Source organism: Equus asinus, chromosome 18 (assembly GCF_041296235.1).
Source record: "Equus asinus isolate D_3611 breed Donkey chromosome 18, EquAss-T2T_v2, whole genome shotgun sequence".
Lineage (NCBI taxonomy): Eukaryota > Metazoa > Chordata > Mammalia > Perissodactyla > Equidae > Equus > Equus asinus.
The window spans coordinates 37,875,649-37,902,610 of NC_091807.1; the positions used below are offsets into that span (position 1 = coordinate 37,875,649).

Consider the following 26,962-nt stretch of genomic DNA (forward strand, 5'->3'; position numbering starts at 1 on the left):
AAATATTCAATTCATGATAAACAAAATTGTCTTTAAAAACACTGCATGAAAGCAAAAACCTCTGCTTTATCTTCAACTGAAGAAAAGCCTCAGAAATTCCCAAGGAAAGATAACAGCAAGAAACGCGGGAAGCAGGAGGCAGGCGGGGACGGGCACCAAGTTCAAGAATGGCCCAGGTCCCCAAACGAAGGCAAGGCCAGCTCAGACCAGGGGACAGCAGGGGCCAGCAGGAGGGGTGACCCATGAGACAGACAGGGACCAAGGCGCTCCCAGGACAGAGGCGCCCATGCACACTGATTCCTCCCACTGTAAATCTCAGCTGGTTCTACACAGGCGTTAGTGTAAAGCGGTGGCTGTTACTTCCGCTCTTGCTCCTTATTTAGGGACATTGTGTTGAGTGAGGGCCCTCGAGGAGCTGTATCTAGGGAGGGAAGAAAATTAACAAGCAGACACACTGTAACGTGTATAACATGACACGTGTTGTAGGAAGGGTTCGGCAGCTCAGCCACATCGCACAACAAGCTAACGATGAGCCCGCCTGGCTGAAAAGGCTTGGAAAGATGAGGTAAGATAGAGACCCACCACTCCTCCCAAATTGTAACACACTGTGGGCCTAAGAGAAAGAAAACAGATCCCTGTGTGGTGGCAGACATGGAGAGAGCTTCAAGGCAAAGCGTAAAGACACAGCTGACCGGGCCCCAGGCTCTCACACATATGCAGGTCTGGGAGACCTGCATCCGGTCTACACGGGGGTCCAGGAGTGAGCTGCTCACGTAAAGCCTGGAACATCCCGATGGCCACGTGTCTTGCCCCCCCTTGAAAAGGGATGGTGTGGAAGTGACAGCGCGAATCAGAGTGAGGTCCACACAGGACTCTCTAAATTGAACTTAGCAAGCTGACCCGTGCCGCCCCCTTACCATTCAGGAGCTGCAGCTCGAGGAAGGAGGAGGAACACACTTTACACACCCACTGGCTGGGCTCCGATTCCACCGGAGTGCTGTTTTCTGGGGTGCCTGCAGCTTCGAAAGAGAGGAGGAAAAGGTGACCCACAGCAGAGCGTCTCTCGGAGAAGCCCCAGCCCCGCGGAGGATGCACCTGTCCCGACAGGTGAGATGCTGGAGACCGTAAGAACGACAGCTCATGCTCACGAGCACCCTCAATGCTCCAGGCACCGTGCTGGGGGTTTGACACACATGGACTCCTCCAGTCCTTGTGAACATGCCCATTTCACTGAGGGGGAAATTGAGCACAGAGAGGTGGAGCCAGGCAGCCTGATGCAGAGTCTGTCGCCAGTCACAGAAACACAACTTCCTCCAAGAAGCTGGTCCAGTGGGACCAAATGCATCCCTACATAAGGCTTCAAGAAAAAAGTGCATCCTCCAGACCAAAAGGAAGTCCTCAATCTCTCATTGGCTCAAGCGACAAGAACCCGCAAAGGCCAGTCAGTGGTGCCCTGAGCCTAGTCTGGCCATGACTCTAGCCCAGCGCTGTCCAACAGAACCTCTGCAATGACAGAAATGCTCTGCAACTGCGCTTCCAGCAGCCGCATGTGGCCAGTGCCCCAGAAGAACAGAATTTTTAATTTTATTTAATTTGAATTTAAATTTACATAGTGACCCAGGGCAAGCGGCTGCTGTCAGGGCAGTGACTCTGGCCTTCACTGCACTCCCAGGGGAGTGTGAGGACAGAGGAGATGACCAGGGTTCATGCCACGCAGACGGAGAGCCTGCTTGTGAAGAGGGGATCAGAGGCTCCTTTTAAAAAAAAAAATTACTGATGGTCTCGTGGGACCTAAAAGTTCATGATCTCCTGGCCCAGCCCAGTTTCTCGCTCGTCTGGCAGCCTGGCAGGGCTGGCCTGGGGCCACGAGCCCTCAGCACCACTCCCGCTCCATCACTGGACAGCCTCTGTGGACACTCATGACCCATCGCAACATCCCAGGGGCCGCTCACACAGCAAACTCCCGGGTCCTTGAGAAAATCATCCAGAACTGCGATTCACATGCATTCAGTACCAGGAAAAAACACACCTCTTTCTGCATCTAAAACCAGTGATAAGTTTGCAAAGGATGGAAGAAAAAGATGCAGACCATTGCTGCAACTGTTTGCCTGCATTTTCTGAGTCCTCTAAGATAACAAGAAGGAAGAAATGTAAACGCGATAGGAAATTTTTTGTTACACTAAAAACAGCAGAAAGTGTCAGGAGTGAGGGCCACGGGCAGCAGGGAGCTGCTATGGGGTGTCCCATGCAGACCAGCCTCCGCTCTCTCTGGACTCGCTCTCTGAGAATGTGCCTCAGATGGAGGTTAGGGACGAACGGAAATCAGAGCCGAAGTCCCATTTCTCATTCATCTTCCCAAACCCACATGGTGCCAAAGAGAGAAAATGACACTGACACACGAGAGTTTCAGACGATGAGGACGAGGAGCGGGTTAGCTGAAGGCCGACCTCGTGGATCAAAGCAATGAATGAGCTGCTGTCCCCAGCAATAAGGTCCCCACCCCATGGACGCGAATTCAAACTAACCCAGATAAGAAACCCTTCTCTTCAACCAGTGCTCTGATGCTAGGTCAACAGGACTAATTAGAAGAACTAGTCACCACTACTGTCCTCTCATCAAGGGAAGTACTCTATTTTCCAGGGCCAATGTTAGCTCAGGGCCAATCTTCCTCAGCAAAAAGAGGAGGATTGGTGGCGGATGTTAGCTCAGGGCTAATCTTCCTCAAAAAAAAAAAAAAAGCGCCAAGAGTTCTTGAGTTAAAAGGGTGACATCATATGCGATTTAAAATAGTTTCCCAAATGTTATGAAATATGTTTATATTTTATCTTTTTCAGTAGGAAAGCAATTTTGAAAATTTGATGACAACAGCCAATTCTGAACCCCACGTGCCCGCCCATTAAGACCCATTATGCTTCTTGGGCCTCCTCCTTCATCTGTCAACAGGCCAAGGTTTGTGTAAAGAAAGAAAATCAACCTTAATGTGAGCTGAAGATAAAAATGTAATTAGAAAGTCAATCCACTCCCAGAAAAAAATTAGTAAAAATTAATTTTTTAAAGAAGTGTGTCACTACTCCTTCATGTTGAAACCAACTTTTCTCTATGTTTAGAAGTCTGCTCTGCCAATCTACAAATTGGCTGATTTCTATAACAAAGATGCATTTTGAAGCAAATTCAAAAAAGAGAATTAAATTGAGTCTTAGCAGTTCTGACGCTCACCAAGAAAGATTCTGAATAATAACGTATGGGAAGACAGCTTGTTGGCCCACTGGCCACCAACATGATTCTTCTAGAACATCCTGGTGATTCCTAAGGCCCCATTTCCCTTGCTCTGTCCCATCCCCCTGGGGTCAAAGGTGCAGCAACGGCCACAAAAGGCCCCCTTCCCTCCACCATACAGCAGTGGTCTCACGGGCACATCCAGACTAGAGGCCAGGATGGGGAGCGGCCCCATCACCGAGAAGGAGAGAGAAGCCCCTCCCTCAGGATGCGGGTAATATGAAACACAGGGAAGACCAGTTTTCCCTTATTTCTGGGCCTCTCTTCACAGGTCGTGTCTACTCTAGTTTCTAAGAAGTGGGCAGTGGTGGGCTCACAACGATGGCCTTAGCTGGGTAAGGCATTCAAGACAGGCACCCAAGACTGCTCTGAGCCCCAGGCATTCAGGGCGGGAAGAGCTGGAGCAGGGTTCTAGAAGCTTCTGTGCCAGGAGAGGACTCCTGGGGACTTGGGGAGGAGGGGCTTGAGGAAGGGGCTGGGTGGGAGGCCAGGGTGGTGGGAGCAGTGCAGGGGGCCCTGGGGCAGCTGCTATGTCACTATTTTACCAGGTATACCAACAGCGGATGTTACAGCTGACCCCAGGGAAAGGTGGCCAGGGAGTTACCAGCATGGCCAGGACCAAGCAATCATTGGACAGGAGATGCTCTCAGGAAGAAAATAAATCAGGAAGCTAATAACCAATCAGTTAAAAGCAGTCAGTAACTTCCACTACATTTCCAAGAAGTCCCTGCTGGCCGTCTGTCTCAAAACAGAACGTGAAAACCATAAAAAGTGTGTCTACCAGGTTAGCACACCTAAGTTGCTTATTTATTTTCCCAATCTGAAAACACATTTAGGTGACCGTGCTTCCCAGCTTCTGCTGGCTGTCCCGGCATAATTATTAACAGCGCCCCGTGTCTCAGGTCTGGAGGAGGAAACACATGGTCAGCCCGCATTCCTGAACGAGCGGTCAGGACGAGATCAGGAGGCAGTCGTACTGGAGGACACAGGACACGGTCACAGGCCACTTCACTAAACCTCTGCTCTCAAGCTGAGCTCCAGATTAAAGAGCTCTCCAGCAGGCGGAATGCAAACAGAACCGGATCTCTGACAGGGGCGGCAACCTTTGCTTTGACTTTGACCTTGAGAGTCGTGAGGGGCGTGGCATCATCCAGGACACAACCGACAAGGTCAGCCTCTAACAACCAGAACCGGACGTGCAGTCTGGGCTGATCCTGGGGCACACCTGGCGATGCTGTTCCGGCCAGAAGGAATGGGGACACGAGAAAACCGGGTCAGGAAGATCTTAGTGTTCTCGGATAGCACCCCATGAGCCCAGCCTCTCATGCTCGAAAGTGACGCCTGACCCAGGTGGGGCGCCCCATAAAGCCCAGTCTTGCTCTGCAAACACCTCTGTGAAGAAGGTAAACCCTCTGCGGCCACCAGAGCCAGGAGCACAGGCCCTCTGCCTCCTGCCCACGCTCCCCAGGCATCCTCAGCGCCCACACTCCACCACCCCTCACCCAGCCTGTAGTGGGCTGAAGAGTAGTCCCCCGAAATTCACGTCTGCCTGGACCCTTTGGGATCAAGATAAGATGAGGTCAGGGTGCATGAGGGTGGGCCCCACATCCAATGACTGGTGTCCTTCTAAGGAGAAAGCACAGAGACACAGGGAGAGGACCACGTGAAGACACAGGCAGGGATCGGGGCAACACATCTACAAGCCAAGGAACACCGAGGGCTGCCAACGACACCAGAAGCCGGGAGAGAGCCCAGGAAAGGATTCTCCCCGACAGCGTCCAGAAGGAACCAACCCTTACCGACACCTGGATCTCGGACTTTGGGCCTCCAGAGCTGAGAGACGACACACTTCTGTCCTTTAAGCTCCCATCTGTGCTGCAGCCTCCCAGACTCCCCCCGTCCCCACTGCGCTGTGTGCCCACCAGGAGCAGGGACAGCCAGGAGGGCTCCATCAGGAGTGCACAAAACGTCAACCACAATGTGCACCCAGGACAGACCAGAACCTTCCAAACATGTTCAGACTCTTACTCTGGAGAGCCGTTTGCATCACAACACGTTCGTAAGAAGGAAAGCATTCTCTCATCAGAGCCTGTTGTTTTCGGGCTCAGAAGGAAAGTCAGTGTCTATTTCTCTCCCTTGAGCAAGTAATCTTTGTTCAACAATAAACCTGCTCGCCCTGGGGACCCGGTTAAGCACGTGACCTGCTCTCCTGCAGGTCAAAAACGTCGAGCCTGAGCAATTTCACGCGGCCTCTCCAGGTTACATGAAGAGGACCTGTGCCACACGGACCCTCAGTGTGGGCAGAAAGGACTGAAGTCAGTGGGCCCTGCACAGGGCGATGCCCAGGCCCGGGTCGGCAGGAGGCATATTTTTATTAGTGTTTCCAATAGGAATGTTGGATTTGGGTGAATCACACAGATGACCTTCACTAGGTCTTTCTTTGAACACGTGCACAGACGCGTACACACACAGACACAAGTGCACGTGCATGCAGGCACACGCACACCCCAAATCCAGGAGGAGGCTGCTACAGGGTGGACAGCCCAGCACTAGAGCCAGACTCTGAGTTCGAATCTGGATTCGTCCCTCTCCTGCACTGTGACACAGGGCAAGTTCCTGAACCTCTCTGTGCTCCTCCCAGGGGGCATTTCCTCTGCCCCAAACCAGGGACGATAAGCCTGCCTCAGTGGACTGGGAGGATGAATTACGGTGCAGAAGCCCCGAGGGCAGGGCTCAATGTGAGCCGTGGTACCCAGCCCCCAGACTCACTGCGCCAGAGCCGGGAGCGAGACCTTCCCCCAGGAGGTGTCCACTCACCTAGGGGCGAGCTCTTCTGATCGTCTCTCAGCCCAGATATCTTACAAGCAGAACAGACCCAACCATGTGGGGTCAAGGCTTACCCCTCGGTGCGCCCCACGTCCAGTCAGCTAGGCCAGCACAATTCCTCTCGCTAAGAGTCAGGTTACTGCATGGGGCCAAGGGGCTGTCGGTCCCCGGGGCAAGGCACCACGGGAGGCAGGCTCCAGGGCACAGAGGGGGCGTCGCCACGTACCGTGGACACTGGAGCAGGCCTGCTTCAGCATGGGCTTGTCCATCTTCTTGGCGTAAAAGGCCGCATACCACACACGCAGCTCGGTGCCGGCGGGGATGTCCCGCGAGGTGGTGAAGTACACGTCGCTGCCGTGCTGGTAGGCCGTGAGGTTCTGGTGCTCGGCCTCCACCGCCGGCCGCACCAGCATCATCCAGTTGCAGTCATCCTCGTTGGAAGTGTCGAAGCACACGGGGTGCCCGTCCTTCTGGAACACCTGAGGGCGAGCACGTCCCGCCGAGGGGCCAGGCAAGGAGCTGGTTATCCACTGGTCTGTGTGTCAGTGTCTGTGTATGTGCATGCGTGTGGTGAGGGGTGGTCCCCAGCAGCCAGTCTAGACAGTGCCGCATCAGAGGCCCTATCAGGCTCCATACGAGCCCTGTTTGGGTTTGCAGTGGTTAGGAGGGTCACAGGGGGACCATGTGCTTTAGACAGGTCAGGCTGGTCACAGGCACAAGGGAAGCAGTAGACACAGCAAAAGGTCCAGGGGTCATTGGGACACCTGAGGTCTATGCATGGCCCAGTTGGGAACTGGGAGGCTTGAATTCTAATCATGGTCCAGGTGTCAATGGGACACCTGAGGTCTATGCATGGCCCAGTTGGGAATTGGGATGCTTGAATTCTAATCATGGTCCAGGTGTCAATGGGACACCTGAGGTCTATGCATGGCCCAGTTGGGAACTGGGATGCTTGAATTCTAATCATGGTCCAGATGTCAATGGGACACCTGAGGTCTATGCATGGCCCAGTTGGGAATTGGGATGCTTGAATTCTAATCATGGTCCAGGTGTCAATGGAACACCTGAGGTCTATGCATGGCCCAGTTGGGAATTGGGATGCCTGAGTTCTACTCGTGGCTCAGGTGGGCATGTGGATACTGGCTCTGTTACAAGTGCGTCTGTGACTTCAGCAAAGCTCCTCCCTCTCTATAAGCTGCGCCCTCATCTGTAACTCAGCCCCACTGCTTTATGGATTAAATGCGGGCAGGGAGCGGGGGAGAAACTTAAATATTTTGAAGTTCAAAGTAACCGCATGAGTCTAGGAGGCTTTTGTCCCCTGTTTTCTGATGCAATCATGGCCTCCTTGCTATAGGAAGAAATCTCTCGCCTCTCCTGAGCCTTTCTTAATAAGGGCTCCCCTCTGCTAATGAGCTAGAGGCCCCCTGTGAGGATGGAGCCCTTGGAAGCGAAGGGAGCAGGGAGAGGGGGCCATCAGGTGCCTAGTGACCCCCAGCTGGTGTGGGGGCATGCTCCCAGCTGGCCTCTGCCCTCCCTCTGGTGGGCACGAAGTTGTCCCCAGGCACACAGGTATTCAACGCTGAGCCTCTGCTGAAAACAACTCAATACCAGACGCAGACCTTGAGAATCGAGTCCTTGAAAGAAACCAAAATGGGCACAAAGGTCTTTTTCAAAGAGGCAGCGGCCTGGCCATGTATCCACAGCGACAGTGGGCATCAACCTCCGGGTCCTGTGAAGGGTGGCAGCCAACTGCCTTCCCGGGGTGTGGCCTCAGGCCTCTTTACATACTCCCTTCACGTGAAACAGCCTTTCTTTCTTTTAGTTCTTTTTTCATAAATAAATCAAGTGCCTTTCCTTTTTCCATTTCACTGAAATCTGCCTTGTCAGCTCAATTTTCTGAGGACTCCAAAAACTCGGGGTTATCTATTCCATCTCTGTCCTGAAACACGGGGATCTCTGTTAAGGGTCCCTAAGAGAAGTTCACTCTGTGTAAGTGCCGCCTGACCAGCACCGCTCCCTCCCTTGTTGATTTCACGGGCGTGTCTGAGGCCTTGCTCTGGGCCCGGACCACGAACACCACCCGCCTCCCCGGGCCTCACGGGGCATCCACAGGTCTTCCTTTAACTATTCTAAGCCTTCTCTGCAATTTATATCCACTTTGTTTTCCTCAATTTCACATAAAGGCTGTCTTTTCCCAGTCTGATGTGCTGCTTAGAGCTGCCAAACTTTGTCCTGGTGGTTCATCGCTGCATCAAGAAAACACCTTCCATTTGCAGGAGCTTTGCAGAGTACCCCACGCTCCGCAGAGGTATGAAAATAAGCATGGGACGCACCCCTGCAGAAATTTAGAGAATCGCTGCCCCCCAAAGCCCTGTAACAAGATCAGCCTCGGCTGTAAGAGAAGCAAAGCCAGCATCTGCGCTCTATTCTTGCACACGCTTTAAATACACTCTCGTGAGTGTTTTGCAAAGTTGAAAATTACAAAATACAAACTTGACTTGGATGCTCTTGTGATATAAAAACAAACTAAAAAAAAAAAAGAAGAAAGAAACAGTGTTTTGGAAATTAAGCAGAACTGAAATATTTAGAGCAGCTTCCAGGACGTTTATAAAGCACTGGAACTCTGTGGCTACGGCTCCCCATTCGCAGGGAGGGAAGTCGTCAAACAGCCAGTTCCCGAGCTCCCCACGGCACCGGCCTTTACCTTCAGGGGAAAGGCAGATTCCTTCTCCCATTTGGCGACCCGCCGAGACTCGAATGGACCAAACTGCGTCCGCTTGACGAGCTGAGTGACAGCAAACACGCCTTCGGCTCCGTCTTCCAGTCGTCTGATCTCCAAGTTGGAAGGGAGAGACGACCTAGAAATGGAACAAACAGAGGCTGTGGGCTCCTGAGTGCCCTTGGCTGAGGGCGGCCACTCACACCAGGGGACAGACGGTTAATATAAGAGCTCAATGAAGGGGCCATTCGCCACAGGGTGCATTTAAAATCTCCACCTGGGAGACAGGGCTGACAGGCATACATGCTCTGCGTGTGGGTGCGATGGGCCAGCGAGGTGACCCAGACCCGGCTCTCGCCTGCAGAGGCGCACGGTCCAGAGAGGGAGGGAAGACCACAGAGCGCCCCAGGACCAGGTGCCACGTGGAAAGTACCACAGGAAAGATACCAAGCACCACGGCATTCCACAGACCAGAGAAGGGTTTCCAGCCAGGCTGAACTGGGCCAGTTTCATTGCAGATGTGGCCTTTTTAAGTAAACTAGCAGAATGTCAAGGATGGGACACTGAAGGAGGGAGGCAAGTGGCCTGGGACCTCAGGATGCGCAAGCCTGTCCAGGAGCAGGGCAGACATGCAGGGCCTGGAGCACAGCCCCTCGCAGGAGTGTGCGGGAGGCAGCTGAGATGAGGAACCTGACCACAGGGGTCCCGGTGCCAGGTCGATGGCTCCCGCTGGATTTTCCTGGGCAGCGTGGGCCATTGACGGTTTTGGAGAGAGCTGATCAGATCTTGACTCTAGGCAAAAATATCAGTCTCTTTGTTTTGAGATGGTAAATCACAGTGAGAAAAAGTAAATAAAGAGGCTGGGAAAACCAGTTGGGAGAGTTCTAGAAACAGCACTGATAAGATGATAATTTTAGCATCTCCATGCGCCAGGCCTGTGTCATATATAATGGTCACAACTTTACAGGGGGTACTGTTAAACTTTCCACTTTACAGATGAGGCAAGTGAGGTGTGGAAAGAATGCCTCATGCGAGTTCAAACAGCTGCCACGTGGCAGACGTGGCTGCGACCTGGGCAGTCACTTAGAGCCCTTGCTCCGGCCCATGGGGTGACCCAGGGCCCCACAGGGAAACATGGAATGGCAGAGCCTCTGAGCCTCCTCACCAGACCTGCTGGTGCTTTTCCAGAAGCTGCGATGGCTTTGCCTTGTTATCTGCCCATGGGTCCCCCCACCACCCACCTTGCCCATGGCAGGCGTCTGTCAGATGGCAGGCCTGGATTTGGACCACGGGGAAAACTGAGTGAGCAGACCCACAACTTGGCCATCACTGCTCAATGCATAAACCAACTCAGCGCATCGGCTTCTCCACGGCTGCCGCGCTGGGTCTCAGACAGCTTGGTTCCGAAGAACCACAAACTAGATGTAAGCCATTCCCTCTGAAGCCACATGTCTTGGCTGGTCCTCGCCGGTCCTGGCCACAGGCGACTTCCACAGGGATGGAAGTCATGGGGGCCTCTGGAAAGTGAGAGCAGTCCTTCTCACTCAGTCTTTCTTCTCCTTCTTCTGCCGTTTCCTCCCTTTCTGCAGACGTGGAGGCCACCAGGCTCTCGCCCCAGTCGACAGACAGACAACCCTGTTTGACAGGCTGGACAGTGAAAACAGCTCGAGGCGGTCACTCACCTTGCCCGGCTTAACACAAAGGAGTCTTTGACCATGACCACGGGGCCCAGCTCGGGACACTCAGAGTCGTGGTACTGGCTGCAGTCTTCACACCCTGCGAACAGACAGACACCTGAGCGTCAGAGGGGACGGCGTGCAGGGAGGGAGACGCCCGAAGAACACGGCGCGGCCCCAGGCCCAGGATGCAGACTCCCTGCCTGATGGGGTGAGCGACAGTGCTCCCCACAAACATAAAAGGAGTGGGAACACAGGCCATGCCCCCCAAGGAAAAGACTCTGCTATATAGGACATTTCAAGGCACACAGGGTCACCTCTACAGTGACAAGGAACAAGATCTTCCCCAGGAATGAGGATAAGTGAAAATTCACCAATTTAACCTGTTTACCATAAATCTAACGTACTGCGAATCCCTTTCTAAACCCTGGGATTACTTTTCTGAATCAAATGCCACCCCCTGCAAAGTGCCCTTTGCCAGGAGCCCTGAGAAAGATGATCCTTGTGAAACCACACCCCCATGGCACACTTCTCATGCAATAAATCATGTTTCTTAAAGTAAAATCATTTCCATTTAAAAAGCAACAGTTTTTCTGCATTATGAGAACAAAACGTGGATGTGGCTTTGCCCAGACAGCAAGGCCGCACCCGTGTGCATCTGAGGCCAGGCCGCGGCCCACTTACAGATAAACATGATCTCCTCGCTCCCGTCTTCGGCCATTGCCGACACCTGTCAGGACACAGAGAGCATCGTTAACGATGAGCTTTTTCCCAAAGCAATTTTTAAAGACAATTCCTGCTAAGGGCCCCCTCCGGCCTGCAGGCCTTGCCTTGTGCTTCAAAGGCCACGTGCCACAGGGGCCCCTTTATCGTGGGATGGAGCCAGGGGGGCCTCGAAATGTTTCTCACCTGAAATAAAGTTGTTCTTTAATAAAGGCAATGGATTTGAATGGCTCTAGAAACTCAGACTTTCATCTTTTTCTATTAGCTCTTGGTTTCCATTTGTAAAGTAGCCATAGCACCATTTTTAAAAAGCCAGTTTTCACACTGTCACTTCTTTTTTTCCTCCCTGCCTGGACTGTGAATTCCTCCAGGGCAACTACGTCTAGTCCAATGCAGCCTCTGTTTTTCTTCAGCTGATAATCTGGGCCTGACACCCAGGACACACTGATTTCTCTTGGGGACTAAAGCAGCACATGGCACCATGGAGGAAGCGCCACATAAGCCTTCATCACATCCACTCATCCTACTCATCCTTTGGGGTTCACGTCAAGAGCCACCTCCACGGTGGGCAGCTGAGGTCAGACCCCCACATATTTGCAGGGTGATCTGGACATGTTAATTCTGGGGCCTCGGGTTCTTGAACTATAAAATGGAAATACAGATGCTCACCTCACGCACTTTCAGGGGCAGCATGAAAGGCGACACACCCAGGACATGCCTCCTCTCTCCCACTCCCTCCATCACCAGTTCAGCCACCCAGCAGATCCCTCCTGCATCCCACTTCTGGTCCAGCCCCTCGGTGTGTACCGCTGGGTACCTCTCAGGGACAGTGTGCAGGCTGGCACTCCCTGGATGCTGACTCCGCCACCCTCTGCCTCGTTCCCAGCCCCAGCCACTCAAAGGCTGAAGGGCAGACAATGCTGAGTCCAGAGGAAAAGTCCCATCTGCCGAACACGTTTCATGAGCAGAGAGGAGAAGACAGTCGGAAACTTCCCTACGGAAGAGTGAATGGGCTACGAGGAAACAAGGCAGAGACGGGATTTCCAATCTGCCCTTAAAATGCCAAGGACAAATGACCAGGGCATGTTTCTCTCCAAACACAGTACCGTGTTTTTTCTTTTTCTGCAAACACCCATTTAAGTTAAAAGGTGGCTTCTGCGGCCCTCACAGCTTCCACATAGGGTTTCCTGGTTGGTGGGCTCCAAGAGCGTGGTCAGGGACCTGTCTGAACGGGGACGGCAGCTGGTCCCCAGGCAGAAGGTGAGGAGGGACAGGGAGGCAAAGAAAGGAGGGGAAGCCGGCGTTGATGAGCTGCTGAAGTGACCCCAGAGCCCAAGCACCCGTCCCCCCACCGCAGGAGCCCCCTCCGCCCGCCACAGTGGCTCACGGGCGAGGGCGTTCTGCCAAGGGGACGGCGGGGTGTGAACAGGTGGCCCCGGATCTGCAGTCGGACCACGGGCGACGGCAGAATACACAGGCCCTACAAGACCGCGGACGAGGGGACCGTGCCTGTCTTCCCCGTGGAGGCCTGGCTGAATCCCCCAGGCCAGCGCCGGCCTCCGCTCTGGCCTCTGAAGAGGGAGGCAAAGCAGACGGCGCCTCGTCCCCTGGGTCCCCAAGGAAGCAGCTCCTCCAGGCGTACGGGCTGGGAGAGGAAACCCGGGCAAGATGAGTTTAGAAGTGGCCGCAGGAAGAAAACAATGGAGGGGCAAGAAAGTGCGAAGCTTTAGCCTCTTATTATCCTGGGCTCTTGTCATATTTAAATGTCTGAGTCCTGGCAATAACATTCTTTATTAGAAGGATCTAGCCCTTGAAACGTGGTCCCTAAAATGGTTCTTTAAGCCCCAAAGCAGAGATCACGGCCATCCTGGGCAGCGGGTGAGGCCTGAAGGAAGGGAGCATCCGGAAGTCTGTGCTCGTGGCAAAATCCCATTAGCGCTCAGAATGTTCCTTTCCAGAAGGGAAGTCCAGCCTCAGTCTCCAGACTTCCACAGCATGTAAGAAATCCCAGAATAAAGGATCGTAGATCATGCTGCTGTAGGAAAAGGACAGAAAAAGACTAAAAGCATGAGGTTCGGCCATTTTAACCACCGATCCTGGGAAAACTTGCCTGACACGGGTGGTTCTCAAAGTGTGGCCCCTGGACCAGCAAACAGTAGTACCCGCAGCACCCGGGGAATTTCTTGGAAATGCAGCTTCCTGGGCCCCGCCCCAGACCCGCTGCGGCAGCCTCTCTGCGACAGGACCCCCGACCCTGTGTTTCCACAAAGCTCCAGCTTATTCTGATGCAGCTCAAGTCTGAGGATGGCCGCTTAACCTGAACTCCTCTAAAGACACATAAGACTATGACCCCAAAACTCTAACTGACCAACCACACTGATCGTCAGAAGGCCACAGAGTGGTGTCAGGAAACCGGATTTACCACGGATGTCAGGCAGGCTCAGGGCAGCACCATCTGCACGTAACCTGGTGGAAATGGGGACGGAGGCGGCAGCTGGGACAAAAGTTCTCTAGGACAACTGGGGTTTACAAGCAAGCCCCAGTGATGCCAACTGTTAGAAGAATTTTGAAAAATAAGACTAAGTGAGAGGAATGGGTCTACCTTATTTTAAGCTTGATTATAAAGCTACAGCAATGACGACTTTGGTATTGGTGAAGGGACAGACACATAGATCAATGGAAACCAAGACACAGACCAACACAAATATGCTCGGTCATTTTTTTTTTTAAGATTGGCACCTGAACCAACTGGCACCTGAATCTGTTGCCAATCTTTTTATCTTTTTTCCTTCTTTTTCTTCTTCTCCCTAACTCTCTCCAGTACGTAGTTGTATATTCTAGTTGTGGGTCCTTCTGGTTGTGGTACGTGGGATGCTGCCTCAGCGTGGCCTGATGAGCGGTGCCGTGTCTGCGCGCGGGATCCAAATTGGCGAAACCCTGAGCCACCGAAGTGGAGCACTTGAACTTAACCACTCAGCCACGGGGCCGGCCCCTCAGTGATTTTTGACAGAGGTGTACAAGCAATTCAATGGAAGAAGGACAGCCTTCTCGACAAATGGTGCTGGAGCAAATGGACATCCACAGGCAAAAAAAAAATAACTGTGACCTCACAGATTATACAAAAATTAACTCATAATGGAAGACAGACTTAAAACATAAAACAGTATAAGTTTTTAGGAAAATATAGGAGAAAATCTTTGCGATCTAGGGCTAGCCAGTTTTTGGACTTCTCACCCAAAGCACTGTCTGTAAAAGGCAAATTAAATTGGACTCTATAAAAATTTAAAATTGCTCTACAAATGATGCTGTTAAGAGGATGGAAAGACGAGCTAAAGACTGGCAGACCTTTTGGCAAACCACATATCTGTATCCAGAATATGGAAAAGAACTCTCAAAATTCCACAGTAAAAAGAAACAATCCAATTAGAAAATGGGCAAGAGACATTTCACCAAGGAAAATAGATGAACGGCAAAGAAGCACATGAAAAGATGTCCAACATCATTAGCCACCAGGGAAATGCAAGTCAAAACCACGAGATCACCACACATCCATCAGAACCACACAAATGCTGGCGAAGACAAGGAAACGCTGGGCTCTCATCTGCGGCCGGTGGGAATGTAAAACCGTTTGGCCGTTTCTGATAAAACCAACATGCACTTGGCCTATGACCCAGCAATGGCAGTGGTGGGCATTTATCCCAGAGAATTGAAAACTTACATCCACACAAAATCCTGTACGCACTTGTTCCCAGCAGCTTTATTCAAAACAGCCGAAACTGGAAACAACCCAGGTGTCCCTCAATGGGTGAATTAACGATCTGTGGTCCATCCACACTCTGGAATACTAGTCAGCAATTAAAAGGACTGAACTATAGATATACGCACACTCCACAGATCTAGATGAATCTCCAGAATGGTACTGAGTGAAAAAAGTCAATCCCAAAAGGTTCATACTGTGTGATCCCATTTATATGACATTCCTTTTTCTTTTTCCTCCCCAAAGCCCCAGTATATAGTTGCATATCCTAATTGTAAGTCATTCTAGCTCTTCTACGTGAGATGCCGCCACAGCATGGCTTGATGAGTGGTGTATAGGTCTGTGCCCAGGATCCGAACTGGTGAACCCCAGCTGCCCAAGTGGAGTGCATGAACTTAACCATTATGCCACCGGGCCGGCCCTTACATTCTTTTTTTTAAGGTTTGCCCTGAGTTAACATCTGTTGCCAATCTTCTCTTTTTTTTTTTCCCCTCCTCAAAGCCCCAGTACATAGTTGGATATTCTAGTTGTAGGTCCTTCTAGTCCTATGTGGGACGCCACCTCAGCATGGCTACTGACAGACGAGTGGTGTGGTTCTGCGCCCTGGAACTGAACCTGGGCTGCCAAAGTGGAGTGTGCCAAACTTTAACCTCTAGGCCATTAGGCCTGGCTCTATATGACATTCTTGAAATGACAAAATCACAGAGATGAAGAACAGATCAGTGGTTGGTGGGGGTTAAGGGGGGGATGGGGTGGAAGGAAAGAGGGTGTGGCTCTAAGAGGGCAGCAGGAAGGACCCCTGTGGGGAGGAACACCCTGTATCTTGTCTGTATGGATGCACGCATCCTGGATGTCACATTGTGCTGGAGTTCTGCAAGATGCTCCCACTGGGGGGAACTAGATAAAGAGCACACGGAGCTCTCTGCATTATTTTTTACAACTATATGTGAATCTACAATTATCTCAAAATAAAAAGTTTTATTAAAAAAAGATATGGAGGGGACCCCAGGACCAGAGCGCTTTCCTGGGGAATTTTACCAAACTTTCAGAGAGGATTTAATACCTATCTTTCTCAAGCTATTCCAAAAAATTAGGGAAGATGGAACACTTCCTAACACATTCTACGAGGCCAACATCACTCTGATACCAAAGCCTGACAAGGACACCACAAAAAAGGAGAACTACAGGCCAATATCGCTGATGAACAGACGCAAAAATCCTCAACAAAATATTGGCAACCCGAATACAGCAATACATCAAAAGGATCATACATCATGATCAAGTGGGATTCATACCAGGGACACAGGGATGGTTCAACATCTGCAAATCAATCAACATGATACACCACATCAACAAATTGAGGAATAAAAACCACATGATCATCTCAACAGATGCAGAGAAAGCATTTGACAGATCCAACAGCCATTTACGATAAAAACTCTTTTTTTTTTTTTTGAGGAAGGTTAGCCCTGAGCTAACTGCTGCCAATCCTCCTCTTTTTGCTGAGGAACACTGGCCCTGAGCTAACATCCATGCCCATCTTCCTCTACTTTATATATGGGACGCCTACCAAAGCATGGCTGTTGCCAAGCGGTGCCATGTCCACACCCAGGATCCAAACCAGCGAACCCGGGGCCACCGAGAAGCAGAACGTGTAAACTTAACCGCTGCGCCACCGGGCCCGCCCCTATGATAGACACTTTTAACAAAACGGGGACAGAAGGAAGTTACCTCAACATAATAAAGGCCATATATGACAAACCCACAGCCAACATCATACTCAATGGGCAAAAACCGAGCCCCATCCCTCTGAGAACAGGAATAAGACAAGGGTGCCCACTCTCACCACTCTTATTCAACACAGTACCAGAGGTGTTGGCTAGAGCAATTAGGCAAGAAAAAGAAAGAAAAGGAATCCAAACAGGAAGTGGAGAAATGAATCTCTCGCTGTTTGCAGATGACATGATCTTATATACAGAAAAACCCCCAAAATCCATTGGAAAACTAATAGAAATAATTAACAACTACAGTAAAGTTGCAGGGTACAGAATCAACTTACAAAAATCAGTTGCTTTTCTATACTCCAATAATGAAGTTACAGAAAGAGAACTCAAGAATAAAATTCCATTTGCAACCGCAACTAAAAGAATAAAGTACCTAGGAATAAATTTAACCAAGGAGGTGAAGGACTTATCCAATGAGAACTATAAGACCTTACTGAAAGAAACTGATGACAACATAAAGAGATGGAAAGACATTCCATGCACATGGATTGGAAGAATAAACATAGTTAAAATGTCCATACTACCCAAGGCAATCTACAGATTCAATGCAATCCCAATCAGAATCCCAATGACATTCTTCACGGAAATAGAACAAAGAATCCTAAAATTCATATGGGGCAGCCAAAGACCCCGATTGCTAAGGCAATCCTGAGAAAAAAGAACAAAGCTGGAGGCATCACAATCCCTGACTTCAAAATGTACTACAAAGCCAGAGTGACCAAAACAGCATGGTACTGGTACAAAAACAGGCACACAGATCAACGGAACAGAACTGAAAGCCCAGAAATAAAACCACACATCTACAGACAGTTAATCTTTGACAAAGGAGCTGAGAACATACAATGGAGAAAAGGTAGTCTCTTCAATAAACAGTGTTGGGAAAACTGGACAGCCACATGCAAAAGAATGAAGGTAGAGCACTATCTCACATCACATACAAAAATAAACTCAAAATGGATCAAAGACTTGAAGTTATATCCTGAAACCATAAAACTCCTATAGGATAACATCGGTAGTACGCTCTTTGACATCGAACTAAAAAGGATCTTTTCAAATATCATGTCTTCTCAGACAAGGGAAACAAAAGAAAAAATAAACAAGTGGGACTTCATCAGACCAAAGAGCTTCTGCAAGGCAAAAGAAACTAGGATCAAAACAAAGAGACAACCCATCAATTGGGAGAAAATATTTGCAAATCATATATCTGACAAGGGGTTAATCTCCATAATATATAAGCAACTCACAAAACTGAATAAAAAAGCAAACAACCCGATCAAAAAGTGGGCAGAGGAGATGAACAGACATTTTTCCAAAGAAGATATACACATGGCCAATAAACACATGAAAAGATGTTCAACATCACTAATCCTCAGGGAAATGCAAATCAAAACTATACTTAGATACCACCTTACGCCTGTTAAAATGGATATAATCACTAAGACTAAAAATAACAAATGTTGGAGAGGGTGTGGAGAGAAGGGAACCCTCATCCACTGCTGGTGGGAATGCAAACTGGTGCAGCCACTATGGAAAACAGTATGGAGATGCCTCAAAAAACTAAAAACAGAACTACCATATGACCCAGCTATCCCACTACTGGGTATCAACCCAAAGAACTGGAAATCAACCACCCAAATAAGCATATGTGCCCCTATGTTCGTTGCAGCACTATTCACAATAGCCAAGACATGGAAACAATCCAAGTGCCCATCGACTGATGATTGGATAAAGATGTGGTGTATATATACAATGGAATACTACTCAGCCAGAAAAAAAGACAAATCCATCCCATTTGCAATAACATGGAAGGATCTGGAGGGTATTATGCTGAGTGAAATAAGCCAGACTGGGAAAGACAAACACTAGATGATTTCACTCATATGTGGAATATAAACAAACACACGGATAAAGAAAATAGCTCAGTGGTTACCAGGGGAGTGGGGTTGGAGGGTGGGCACAGGGGGTGAAAGGGAGCACTTATGTGGTGACAGTCAAGAAATAATGGACAACTGACATCTCACATTGATGTAAACTATTATAAACTCAATTAAAAAAAGATATGGAGGGGAGATCTGTAGATTAAAAGTGACTTCAAGCACAACGTGTGGGTGTGGTCTGGATCCTAATGGAAAACTTTCATTGGACCACTGAGAAGGTGAATGCTGACTGCACCCTTGACCGCACTATGGAACCAGTATTATACCAAATGTTTTAGGTGGACTATGGTATTGTGGTTCTTCTTCAGAGTCCTTCTCTCATAGAGACCCAGACTGAAATATTTACAAAGTCAATCACACAATCAAGGTTTGATTCCAAGTTCTATTGGTGGGGAGTCCTGGACAGGGGCGGAAGGAGCAGATCAGGCCCGGGTGACAGCAGCTGGGCTTGGTGATGCATGTGGGGGTCAGCGGTTGCTAGCCTGTCCACTGTTTTGTGCGTTCAAGTTTTTCATAATAAAATTATTTGCAAGTAGTGCTGACACACCCTCTTCCCACATCCCCTCTTTCATCCTTCCAGCAAAGCCAGCCTTGGAAATGCGCCCAGTCCCATCAACTCTTTTTCTTTACCTGACTTGGCCTCTTGGTGGCACGGACACGGCTGGCCGCTCTCAGGTCTCGACAGTCCCACCTCTCTCGTCCTCTCCCCGCGGTGAACCTCCTCCACCATCTGATCTCAGTCTTGGCTCTCCTTGGGCTCAGCCCTGGCCCCTTCCCACGTCTCCTCGCGCTGGACCCTCTCCCCAGGCAGTCACGCCCGTTTCTGAGGCTGACATTAACACCACATAGAGGCCGGTGCCTTTCCTCCGAGTCCCACATGCACGTCCAGCTGCCCAACTGCACCTTCACCTGGAAGGCCATGAGCAGCTCAACGTGCCAAAAATGAACAGCAGACCGCTCCCAGGTCCCCCGCCAGATCTGTCCATCCTGTGCCGCCCACATCTCAGAACACGGCTGTCAGAGACCTGGACTCACCTGTCACCTCCCATCGTCACACAGACTCTACCTGCAGCCTCCACCACCTCCCTCGGCCACGCCCCACCTCCTCCCCTTGGAAGGCTGCAAGGATCTCTGGACGGCTCTTCCTGCTCCACCCTGGCCCCCAACCCAGTCTCCACACCGCAATGGACTCTTCTAGAACAGGAACCCAATCACATTACTTGACAGCCTGAAATTTAATGGCTTGCCACTGTCCCTGGGACAAAACCCAAAGGCATCAGCCTCCTCTGCCCACATGCCCCTCGCTGACCCTCTGGGGCCCAAGGCCTTGTTTTAGTCCCCAGAAACGCCACGTTCCCTGCTGCCTCCAGGCCTCTCACATGCTGTTCCCCACGCCTGGAACCTCTCCCGGCTCTGACGCTCGCTGACGCCTCCTCATTCTTCTCATCTTGGCATAACTGTCACTTCCTTGGGGACGGTTTCCTGACTCGCCTGCCTAAATTAGGGCCCTCGTGACTCTTCCTAAAAGCACCCTGCAACTCTCCCTCCCCGCACTTTTCACCTCTGCAACATCTACGTGCGTATCATTTCTCTGTGACCCTGAAGGGCCGAGAGGACAAGAACCACCAGCACAGGCTCAGGCCTGCACGAGCCAGGCGCAGGGGGCGCGACACCTGATAACAGAATCAGCCACTTCTCGGGGTACTCCCCTCCACTCCTCAGGCCATCTCCCCTGCCACACCACCCCCAGCTACGGACCCCAGGTCCCCTCCACGTGCATGGCCTGCTTCCTGCAGTTCCCGTCCTCTGCCTGTGTCCCCCTTCCTCGGAGTCCGCCCCTGGAAGTCCCCCCATCTTTCAGGACAGAGCCCAACCTCACCCCCCCAGACACCCTCCTCCCCTTCGATTCCTCTCCCCACCCCTCTAGTCCCAAACGAAAGAGGACGCTGCCTAGTAAACAGTTATCTCCAGCCGTCCTTTGAGTCACGTGCACTGCCTGGTTTTGCACGAGGTTATTAACAGAAGCTTCATAGTGATCCTTCTGCTCACTGCCTTTCTCAACCCTTACGTCCTCCGTACGTGACACTGTCTGCAGGGGAGCCTCGAGACAGTGTTGACGGGACTCCCTCTGTACGCCAGATGGTTAAGAGCTGGCTGGAAAGTTCCAAATGCTTCATTTGTACCATTTATGCCAGGAAGTCCGACAGTTTGGTTAGATTAGCGTGAGACCTAAATAAGAAATTTCACATGTTCCCAGTAAAAAGTGATTTTAAATGCTTATATCACTTTTTCAGGAGCACCCACTAGGCACAAGGTTCCCAGGCCACCTCCAGCCCAGGACTCGGACAGCGGGCGGGGCTCGGTGCTGCCCGCCTCGGGCTGGCTCAGAGCTAGGGCCTCCTCGTCTGTGGCCTCCTGGGGGTGGCTGCATGGCCTGTCCTGGCTCTCCCAGGGCATCTGTCTTCTCTCCTTCGGACACGAGGCCCGTTGGAGGGTTTCCAGCTACACGTACTTGAAAGAAAGTTTAAACAGAAAATCTGTTAGTGAAGAAATCTTGCAAACCAATAACACTGTTATGGGAAACAGTAGCTTTTCAGGACAGTGTCTGGTACCCACGAGAACATTCTATCAGCAAATATGACAACACCCCTCTCTCGCCCAGGTAATCCCCAGACACCTACCACCGCCAAGCGGTGCTGAAAAACTGTTTTATTTGGGGCGGCAGGATGTGTAGGAGCCCTCTCCCTGTCCACAAAATACGGCGGGACGAGGGGCGGCCCAGAGCCTGCTGGAGGGGACCTTGGGGGGGCTGAGATGCAGGATCTGGATTTGGCCAAACAAACACGTCCTCATCTTCCACTTCTGGGGAGAAGCCAGCGAATATTTCAATCCCCAGGGGAAACCCTACGCATCTGTTTCTCAGTACAAAGGGGGAAAGGTCTAGAACAAAGCACACCAGCTTTCCCCGTGGTCACCAGGCAGATGGGTCCTGCAGGGTTCCATCACAAAGTCACTCAGCTGTACGGGGTCTGAGAGCACGGCTGCAGGGGAGCACCAGGCCAGTCCCATTCCTCCGATCACTGCCTAGAGCTCGGGGCCCAAGGGGACCTGCCAGCCCGCGCCTGGCCCCCTCAGGCAGGTGGGACGAGGAGCCGGGTCCCTTCCTACAGCTGCAAAGGTTCATCACCCAGATCTCTGAGATGCGGGATGATGCCCGATGACGCCCCACTGCCATCCTCAGCTCAGAAGGCCGAGAAACCTCATCAGACTATTTCGAGTTTTGCTCGAACTTTCCATAAAGAGGGTGTGGTTCGACAGAACACCGACCACTCGGGGTTTCTACAACCTCCCACGAGTCAAACACCGATCTGGAGAAGAGACAGAACCAGATGGGCAAGGCTTCTCTTCCAGCTCAGTTTCCCCAGGAAAACAGGTCTGCACCAGGGGGCCTGGAAGGGGAAAGAAAAGCACGTGGATGCTCTACCTGGCCTCAGCGGAACATGGGAACAGAACACTTTTAAGAGATTATTTAATATGAACCTGACTCCTGCAGGCACTTCATATAAGTGGGATCATACTGTCCCTTCGTGACTGGCTTACTTCACTCAGCACAATGTACTCAAGCTTCATCCATGTTGTAACAGATGTCTGAACATCCTTCCTTTTTAAGGCTGAGTAATATTCCATTGTATGTATGCATCATATTTCCTTTATCTATTCATCCATCCATGGACACTTGGGTTGCTTCCATGTTTTAACTATTGTGAATAGTGCTGCTATGAACATGGGGGTACAGATACTTCCTCAAATATGGGTATTTGAACATGGGTGTACAAATACTACCCTGCTTTCACTTCTTGTGGGTCTATATCCAGAAGGAGAATTGCTGGGTCACATGGTAATTCTATATTTAAGCTGCTGAGGGCTCACTATACTGTTTCCCATGGCGGCAGCACCATTTAACATTCTCACCAACAGTGCACAAGGGTTCCAATTCTCCACATCCTCACCGACTTGTTATTTTCTGGGTTTTTTGTTTTAACAGTAGCTGTCCTAATGGACGTGAGGCAGTAAAAGATTATTTTTTAATGTGAACTGCAAAGTTTGAGATTTAGAAAAAATAATCAGTTTTGAAACACTGGAAAACGAAAACTTCACGATTATAAGACACAAGTGGCTAAAAATAACTCAGATAAAAGGCGTTTTCAGGGAGGTTGTTGATGTCAGCGTGAAATGAAGATTATCTCTTGTTTAACCTGGCTGGGCCTTCCCTGCCGGCCCCTGCCCACGTGTGTGACGGAGGGAGACGGATACAGGAGCGAGGCGACCGGGGCTGATGTCCTGAGAGGCTGTAACTGGCCTGGATTATTTTCTTTTCAGGTCCAAAGCAGCTCTCTCCAACAGAAATATAAGGTGAGCCACACAGGTAATACTTTTTTGACTGTTGTTGTTAAGTTTTGAAATAATTATAGATTCACAGGAAGTTTAAAAATAGCACAGACAGGTCCCACACATCCTTCACCCAGTCCTCTCCAACAGTTCCATCTTACATAACGTACAACATCGAAACTCTTATATAACTACAGCACCATCAAAGCCAGCAAACTGACCTTGGCACAACGTGTGCGCATGGTTCTATGTGATCTCATCACAGGTGGAGATTCCCGTGACGCCCTCTGCAAACAAGATTCGGGACTGGTCCATCACTGAGAAACCTCACTCACGTGCCCCCTTTAGGGTCATACTCCCTCCCCCAACCCCGAGCAACCACTAATCTGTTCTCCATCTCTATAATTTCACCATTTCAAGAATGTCATGTAAATGGGATCATATGGTATGTGACCTTTTGGGATTGGCTTTTTTCACTCAGCATAATGCTCTCAAGCTCCTGAAAGTATATCAATAGTTGATATACTGTGAGGCCACAGTTGATTCCTTTTCACTGCTGAGTAATATTCCACAGTATAAATGCACTACAGTTGGTTTTACTGTTCACTCACTGAAGGACACTTGCAGTTTTCTCCATTTCTGTCTACTGCAAACAAAGCCTCTATGAGGAACGCCATATAGATTTTTTTGTGGATGTCAGTTTCCATTTCTCTGGGATAAATGCCCAAGAGTGTAATTACTGGGCCACATGTTAAGTGGATGTTTAGTTTATTAAGAAATTGCCACACTGGCAACATCTGAGAGGTCAGTTTCTTCACACCCTCGCCAGCATTGGGTGTGGTCCCTATGTTTTATTTTGGCCATTCTCCTGGAGGGGTAGTGGTGTCTCGTTGCGGTTTCTATTTGCATTTCCCTAACGTCTAAGGATACTGAACACCTTTTCACGTGCTCATTTGCCATCTGTAAATCCTCTTCAGCAAAATGTCTCTTCAGGTCTTTTGCCCATTTTCTAGTTGGACTGTCTGGGTTTTTTCCTGTTGTGTTTTGCAAGTTCCTTACATATCTAGATCTTTGTCAGATGTGTGGTTTGCAAATATCTTCTCCCTGCCTACAGCACTGCTTTCCGTCTTCTTAACAGAGTCTTCGGATGAACAAAGGTTTTTCATTTTGATGAAGTCCAACTTACTGATTTTTCCTTTTCAGACCGCAATTTTGGGGTCACGTCTAAGAGCTCTGCACCAAACCCTACGTCTCCCATGTTTCTTAGAAAAGCCTTCCAGTTTTACACATTTAAGTCAACTATCCACTTAGAGTTCATTTTTGTAGAAGATCTAAGGTTGAGGTCCAAGTTCATCTTTTTGCCAATAGACGTCCAAGTGCATCAGCACCACGGATTGCTTTGTCCAAAACCAGTCGGCCGTCTCTGTGCGGGTCTCTTTCTGGGTTCGCGCTTCTGTTCCACTGATCTCTGTGTCGGTCCCTCCACCAACAGCACGCCTGCTGGAGGTCGTCCTTCCACACGGCCTTGATTACCGTAACTCTACAGCAAGTCTAAAAGCCGGGTCGAATGGCTCCCCTCGTTTTATTCTTCTTTTTCAAAATTGTTTTAGCTGTTTCTACTATCCTTGCCTTTCCATACAAATTTTAGAACAACGTCATCTATATTGACAAAAATTCTCGCTGGGATTCACATTTGTAATTTAGGTAACATTTTATTTAACAGCACATATCCCAAATATTACCACTTCACATGTAATTAATATAAAATATTATTAATGAATGTTTTTATACTAAGTCTCATATATCCAGTGTATACTTGAGCCTCACGGCCTATCCTAATTCGGATCAGCCACATTCCAGGTGCTCAGCAGCCAGCCCTGGTCTAGAGGCTCAGGGAATTTTTTTTAAGCAAGAGGAACATTTTCCCTGGGCCTATGCCCTTGTGACAATATTAAAAACACGGGTAGGTGGGTAGAGAGGAATTTCGTGGCCGCTAAACTTGGAAACCATTGCAGACTGCCATTCCGGAGTTCCGATACACAATGGCACTTTAAAGGCCCTGAGAAGTCCTGCAATAAAAGTCTGTTGAAATGGGTTTAGCCCAGCATTCCTGCACTTATTTGCACCAAGAACATTCCACCGCACACTGATTAACATGTTCGAGAACCACGGTCCAGACAGACTGTGGGTGTGTCAGTTCAAGGGAAGGGCCTGGTCCTGTTGTGAAAGGACGGATGCCAGGAACCAGGCTGTGAGTGTGGCTCTGCTGTTTACAGGATGTGAGAAACCTGCCCCTCTGTGGAGCTCGGTTTGCTCGTCTGTACCATGAGGGGACGGGACATCCACTTTGAGTGCCCCTCCAGCCTGCACAGGCACGATCCTGAAACTCCAGTTCATGGTTATGACCTCAAAAAACCGCGGTTCTCAAGGACGTCCATCCCTCGGTCCCCTCTCCCCCCATTGCTACTTTGCTACATATGTACTTTTCAAAAGCAAGCTTTCAATGTCGCAAAGAAATGGCAAGACACAGCCGTCACTCCCCATTGCTTATTAACCAGGAAAGTTCATACTCGTGAATCTGGCATTAACAAGTCTGTAAACTGGTGGTAACTTCCCTTTCTTCCTAATCTGATTTCCCATTCTGCACAACACTTTGCTCCAGCCACATTAAGTGACTACCCGTGCCACAGGAGCTTCCACTTCTGGACTTTTCCTGATCCTCCATTACCCACCCCATTACACAGACACACACACACGACCACTGGCACGACCATTCTGTCTCATGTGAGTTCAACTCTCCCTGTCTCTGTTTCTCTCTCACACAGCAATTGCTGTTTTTAAAGCCCCGGGCTGTCACTGTTTATGCCCACATCCTTTCTTGCCTGCCATAGTGAGCGCACCACGAGGGCAGAATTCCAGTCTGCCAGGCGCTGCACGGCCGGGCCAGCACAGGGCTCCGGGACCCTTTGTGGAACATTTCATCTCTTTGAAACTCATTTCCAAAAGCCACTTCATCTGACCCACAGGTTCCCAGCCCAGGATCTGCAGGCTGACGGTGGTTCGTGAAAGCAGATTTGGGGAGCCCACAGTCCCCCTCCACACGTCTTCAAAGAGGACAGAAACGGAAGAGCTGCCCTCTGCTGCTACCACGGATAACCACGTCCGTCAGCAGCTTCCTAACTTCAGGATGGTCCCAGCTCCCCCATAGGTACTGTGTTTCTAGGCGTGGGAAACGGGGGGAATAGGGGCGCCCCCCCGACCGGTCCCACGCCAACGCCCCAGGTCCAGCCCCTCCTCCTCCACACCTGTGGTCCAGTCTCCCGCTGCCCATCGGCTCTCGGCTCGTGCATCAATGTGCACCTACAAGGCCAAACCCAGCCCCCTGGCCCAACTCGAGCCACCACCCAGGGGAGGCCCTTCAATGTGGCAGGGTCTTCAACCCCCACTTCTTTTTTTTTTCTTATTTTTAGTCTATTAAAGTGAATAGCTATAACGAGTATGCACAGCTTTAGAAACCAAAAGGCACCCTCTCTCGCCTCCCCCACCTCCTATATGTGTTCTCAGGTCCAGCTGTCTGCAGTATCCCGGTCTCTCTGCTCCATCAACGTTCACATCTGCAAATGACATGCCCATCCTGGGATCCCCTAATTTCTCACTTTGGGGGGTTGTGTTTTTAGTTCTTATTAGAGTAGAGAAATAGTCAGCTTTCTTACACTCTTCTCCTCTCCCCTCATTCCTCAATACAATTCTAGTTAATTCAGCGTACATAATATTATGACTCTGAAAATACTGACTGCCAGCTTAAGCAAATTCATATATTTCTTTTCTAGTGCGACCTTTTTAAATGTAATTGATTTTTTTTGTATTTGCTCAGT

At 50.1% G+C, this 26,962-nt stretch overlaps 1 protein-coding gene across 3 annotated transcripts in view; it reads right to left on the reverse strand.

Moving 5' to 3' along the window:
• The window catches only part of PRDM15 (PR/SET domain 15), a 70,984-nt gene that overhangs the window by 37,827 nt on the left and 6,195 nt on the right, over positions 1–26,962 (reverse strand). For 2 of the 3 annotated variants that reach the window (XM_044750894.2, XM_044750893.2), the window contains exons 2-6: positions 11,182–11,227; positions 10,504–10,597; positions 8,807–8,960; positions 6,329–6,581; positions 918–1,019 (exon numbers count right to left, since the gene is read on the reverse strand). In XM_044750894.2, coding sequence (XP_044606829.1) covers positions 918–1,019; positions 6,329–6,581; positions 8,807–8,960; positions 10,504–10,597; positions 11,182–11,218 — 640 coding nt within the window. In that variant the 5' untranslated portion in view covers positions 11,219–11,227. The remainder of the gene's footprint in view (positions 1–917; positions 1,020–6,328; positions 6,582–8,806; positions 8,961–10,503; positions 10,598–11,181; positions 11,228–26,962) is intronic. The other variant, XM_044750895.2, reaches the window with a different exon arrangement.